Source organism: Talpa europaea, assembly GCF_964194135.1.
Source record: "Talpa europaea genome assembly, chromosome: 15".
Classification (NCBI taxonomy): domain Eukaryota; kingdom Metazoa; phylum Chordata; class Mammalia; order Eulipotyphla; family Talpidae; genus Talpa; species Talpa europaea.
The window spans coordinates 2,584,267-2,589,870 of record NC_140083.1 but is presented as its reverse complement, the minus strand read 5'-3'; the positions used below and the strand labels follow the sequence as shown (position 1 = coordinate 2,589,870).

The 5,604-nt window shown below is 51.1% G+C and overlaps 1 protein-coding gene across 1 annotated transcript; it reads left to right on the top strand.

The window, feature by feature from the left end:
* Nucleotides 1–4,663: 4,663 nt before the first annotated feature.
* Nucleotides 4,664–5,020, top strand: LOC311184534 (V-type proton ATPase subunit G 1-like; the record flags this gene model as incomplete). The annotated part of the gene is made up of 1 exon (XM_084254628.1): nt 4,664–5,020. One exon carries the CDS (start codon nt 4,664–4,666, stop codon nt 5,018–5,020), a length of 357 nt encoding a protein of 118 aa, XP_084110754.1.
* Between the last annotated feature and the right edge of the window lie 584 nt (nt 5,021–5,604).

Sequence of the window (5,604 nt, the reverse complement as noted above, 5' to 3'; positions counted from 1 at the left end):
TGGCTGGACCTGGCAGGACAAACTGACGATGGAGCTGACACGACCGTGATTTTATTTTCTTTTAAAGTTTACTTAACCTTTTCTGAATACATTGAAAAAATATATATTTACTAACTCCCCTTAAATTCAAGTTAGTTTCTCATTGAAAGTATTGGCAACATCTTAAAAAAAAAAAACTGAAACCATTTATTTCTTGTTGGCATTATATTCAAATGTAATGTGTGGTTTTTATAAATTTGCTGTGCTTTACTTGGCTTACTTTGTATGGATCCAATTGTTAGGGGGAAATGATGTCCTGAGCTAATCCCATACAGGCTTTGTGGACCCCACCCCCACTCCAGACTAAAGCCATCAAGACTCTGGGAAAGACAAATCCCATCACCACCAAGGGAGGGTGGCCGGGACCTGAGGGTGGAGTTGGGCAGCCAGGTTGGATATAAAAAACCAAACACGTGGGCCTTGGGCTCTCTCTCTGGCTCGTGATCACTCGCCTCCTGGCTTCGCTGCTCCTGGCTGGCGGCCAACTCTGAGAGCGCCATTTTGGGGTTCCTGATCGGTGGATCGGGTAGGACTCATTTAAAACTTTGTCTCCCGCTTTTCTCCCAGAGCTGGACATTTCCTCATTTCCCCTTCCCTTGTCAATAAACCTTTTATTAACCTTTCGCGTGCGCCTGCAGTAGAGCATTGATAAGTCCTTTTAAGCGCGCGGGTGAGGACCCACAGTCAGGCACCCCGTTTTGTATCGGGGTTGCTCTACAACACTATCATATTTTTTAAAAAGACACCCTACTATGGGCAGGACTCAAAAATAGCAAAAAATAAATAAATAAATGAATAAAGTTTACTTAACTTGAAGGACTGTCCAGTAATTTGAAAAACGAACAGGGAACGCGTATCAAGCAGCAACCTGGAACTGACGAACGGGCTAAGGCCAGGCACACACCTCCCGGCGGAAGTCCCCCGTGAACAGGGAGAGCAGGAGAGAAAGAGTGCGGGCTAGTGACAGGCTTTGACGTCGTCCAAGCCTCAGTCCCCCGTCTGTAGGATGGGCAAGCGTGGCTGACCTACTGCCTGGGGAAGCTATGGGACATTTACGTGAACAGCATGAGTGGGTGCGGGCGCCTGCTGTCTCCCCGCAGCCCACAGGGCAAAAGTCCCTCCGGCAAGCAGAACTCACCAGCAGCCACCAAAGAGCCCCTGAAAACTCCAAGAACACAAGACAGGCACCTGGAGGTTCAGCCTCCCAAGAGGCCCTCTTCAAGAGGCCCCCTGCCCGATAAACATTTCCAGCCACCAGGTCACAGGAAGAAAAAATAAGACATTTCCATTTATGGCAAAATACCAATTACCATAGAATTACTGAGAAACTTTTATCTTAACTTCAAGTATAATATCAAACACACACACAGAGAGGGGCAAAAAGCGCCTATTCTATGTCATTAAACATTTGTCAGTTTGGTTAAGAAATAGTTTGGGCCCCAAATTGTCAATAAATAATTTAGTCTAATAAACTCAGTATAATGTTAAGCCAAAATAATAATGTTTTAATTGCATTACATATGTTTTTCTCAATATTCTAAAATCATTTACCTTCTGAAGGCCAAAAACCTTGCTAAGAGCTGGGGGAAGGGAAGGCGATAAGGCAGACCTCACCCTGCAGCCCAGGAGTGGACAGCAAGGCCGGGAAGGGAAGGCAAGGTCACCTGGCCACACCTGCACAGGCTGGGGCGGGGCAGGGAAGAGGGGAGAGAGTAGGGAGGAGGGCAGGAAGTGAGGAGAGGCAGGAAGGGGGGAGAAGGGCCAGGGAGGAGGGAGAGGTTGCTCGGGGAGCAGGGCAGGCAGAGCTGCAGCTGGGGGAGGAAGGGAGAAGCCAGCTGCCTGCAGTCCCACCAGGAGAGGGGCTGCCCCGCTGGCTCAGGTGCTGAGAGGCTGGAAGGTGGAGGCCTGGCCCCGGAGGGCACAGAGGGCCCCACAGCAGATGCTTAGATCTAAGACACTAAACAGGCTTAAGAAATGTTTCCTACTCAAACGACCCAGGAAAAAAGCCCAGGAGGCATACACTCAGCGTGCAGCCTTCCCCCAGCAACGTGCCTTAGCAGCCTTCTGCACTCTGCTCTCCCGTCCTGGGGCCAGAGGCCAGAGACCAAGCACAGGCCAGGACGGCAGGGGGGTCGGAGGGTGGCCAGCCAGGGTGTTCCTGAGGAGAGCAGTGAGCAAATCCTTGAATAAACGTGACCACAGCTCACCCTCTGCGAGTGGGGTATGTTCTTCTTTGGCAAATCTGCATTTCTTCCTTAGTCTTTCTGCCCCAAGAGTATATAAGCTGGATCACTTTTGAAAATGCAAAAGGAATTTAAAAGAAAAGACGGCAGCACCTGGCCCCTCTGCCATTTCCGCAGGCAAGAAACCCAAGCCTCCGGGAAGGAGTCCAGGCCTCTCTCCACGGCAGGGCCTCGGCTGCGCCCCCAGCTGCCGGCCTCTGTCCGCCCCGCGCTGGCACCTCCTCCTCCCGCACCTGCAGGCCCTGAGCTGCCTTCTCCGCTCTGGCTCCGGGTCCCAGGGACCCTCCTCACGCAGCTCCCTGAACACCAGCCTGGGCTGCTGCCTCCAGCTTCGCCTCCCACTCAGTACAGACCCCTCCCTGCGCTGACCAGGACATGCCACTGCAGGCTCTGCATCTCCTCGGGCCTCCGAGCACTGCCCAAAGCCAGCCCTGGCTCCTCCACCCCCGTGGGCTGCTGCCCGGTGTCTCGGTGAGCAGCTGCCCAGGATGGAAGCCACCGCGCCATCCCCGCGCTGCCCTGGCACACCCCCACCTGCAACAGCCCCTTGGACAGAGCCAGAGCTGGCCGCCTCGCACCACCACCACCTCCGCCAGCCTGGCTCAAGCCAGCACGCTCAAAACTTGCCATGTGTCACACTCATCTGCGCTCCCTGCCCCGACAGACATGGTCGGGGTGACCCGGCTTCCGCGGGCTCAGGCTGGCCAGCCCTTCCCCCCACCCCTCCAGCTCCTGCGACCTTGCCGTGGGTCTCCAGATGCACCAGGCTCAGCTTGGCACCTGTTTGCTCTTCCTCCGCAGGGGCTCCGCAGGCCTCACGTAGGGATCAGACACCTGTTCCATATCACACCTTGTCCAGAAAGCCTTCTCAACTCATCCTTATTCCTCTCCCCCTCCAAGCCCTGTATGTAGCCCCAGACCTGGGCATCCAGCTCACCTACTGAAGGCAGTCGCTTTTTCAAGGATAATGACAAAAAGTGCCCGCTGGCACACAGGAGGGAGGGCACAGTCCCACCCACACGCAGAAAAACTGCTTAGTTCATTCTCAGGCTTTGTAGATGAAAACAGGTAAAAAGGGCCTCCCCGGTGGCGCAGCGGTTGAGCGCTGGGTTGCGAAGCTGCCCGCAGCCTCTGCGGCGCCGGTTCTATCCCCGGCTGCTCCCCGGCCACCAGAGGAGGGTCCCGCATGGCGCGCAGACCTCTCCTGCCGCCCGCTGCTCCCCTCAGCAGTGTACTTCGGTCCTTCTGCCTGCTCTGCTCCCCACTCTGGCTCTGGTGAATTCTCTCACCCTCCCGCCCTTCTGACTGTACCCAGTGCTTGTATAAATAAATAAATAAATCTTAAAAAAAAAAAAAAAAAAAAAGAAAACAGGTAAAAACACTGAGCTCATGAAAACAGGCAGCCACCACGATTTCAAGTACAATTAAATATGTATGACATCTGTTTTCCCATAGTATCTTTGTCCAGAAATTCTCCAAGGCAAGTTCTGAATAGTCCCGAAATCGCCAGGGAGCGCTGGCCCAGAGGCCTGGCCCATCTCCGCAAGGAGACTCAGGCGATGGCAGAGTTGCATGAGCCCAGGAGTGGTTGCCAGGCTCCGAGCAGGCCTCGCACTGCATCTAACGCTCACACTTGAATTTCAGGCAATTTTTGGTGAAGACTATTTTTAACTGATTCTGGAAAGGTGTGGGTAAATTCTGCCTCTATAATCAAGTTTTTCTCTCTCTTTATTTACATTCTAATGTATTGGTTTAAAGCCCACCTGTTGCAGGGCCTCCCTGGTGGCGCAGCGGTTGAGCGCGGGGTTGCGAAGCTGCCCGCAGCCTTGCAGCGCCGGTTCGATCCCCGGCTGCTCCCCGGCCACCGGAGGAGGGTCCCACATGGCGCGCAGACCTCTCCTGCCGCCCGCTGCTCCCCTCAGCAGTGTGCTTCGGTCCTTCTGCCTGCTCTGCTCCCCGCTCTGGCTCTGGTGAACTCTCTCACCCTCCCGCACTTCTGACTGTACCCAGTGCTTGTATAAATAAATAAATAAATCTTTAAAAAAAAAAAAAATAAAACAATAAAGCCCACCTGTTGCAAATCCCCACAGTCCAGACTTGGAGTTAGCAAGACATAAGAATTGTCAAAAGTCCTTTCTAGGAGGAACTTCTCCAAAGAGGAAATGCAAATGGCCAATAGGCATATGAAAAAGTGTTCAGCATCACTTGTAATCAGGGAAATGCAAATCAGAACTACAATGAAATACCATCTCACACCAGTGAGAATGGCACATATTAAAAAGAACCAGCAAGGGCAGATCTTGGGTGGCTGGGTCAGCTGACCCCAGGGGACAATCGGGCTGATTTAGGCCGCTTGCCTCGGCCTCACAGTCGCCGCCGCCATGGCCAGTCAGTCGCAGGGCATCCAGCAGCTCCTGCAGGCCGAGAAGCGGGCCGCCGAGAAGGTGTCCGAGGCTCGCAAACGTAAGAACCGGAGGCTGAAGCAGGCCAAAGAAGAAGCTCAGGCCGAGATTGAACAGTATTGCCTGCAGAGGGAGAAGGAATTCAAGGCCAAGGAAGCTGCGGCTCTGGGATCCCATGGCAGTTGCAGCACTGAAGTGGAGAAGGAGACCCAGGAGAAGATGACCATCCTCCAGGCCTACTTCCAGCAAAACAGGGATGAAGTTCTAGATAACCTTTTGGCCTTTGTCTGTGATATCAAGCCAGAAATCCATCAAAACTATCGCATAAATGGATAAGGGAGAAGAAAGAAGTGCCTGTTCCATGGATTGGCATTTTAGATGCCATTTTAGATCCTGGAATATGAAGCTCTAGCAAGGCTTGAGTTATATTCTTCTGTAAAGGCATTAAATTATTTCCATATATTATATAGTCGGTCCCTTCACTTTTTGAGGAACAGCAAATCTAGCTTCTTTGTACAGATTTAGAGCTTATCCAAAGATTTCATCTTTTTACCTCATATTTTTTAGAAATTTGATGGATAGGCATTGTCTGTTTTCCTATGCTATTAACTCAAGCAACATATATATCAAAACTGACTTTTTCTTTCTTAGATGTAGTTAAAAAGAAGTTTTGTTATTTTCTTTTAAAGAAAGAAAGGGATTAAATATTATTTTCCCTAATGCTTTCTTGAAGGTCAGGGGCTTTATCTATGAAAAAGTAGTAAACAGTTATTTGTAACCTGTGTGAAGCAGCACCAAGCCTTACCGTAGTCCTTTCTGGCTAAGGCTTAGAACAGTGAATAACTAGTATAATTGTTTTATCTGCTTTTAGTTTCTCTTAATCAAAATTACTAGAAGATAGAATTCAAGAACTTGTTACA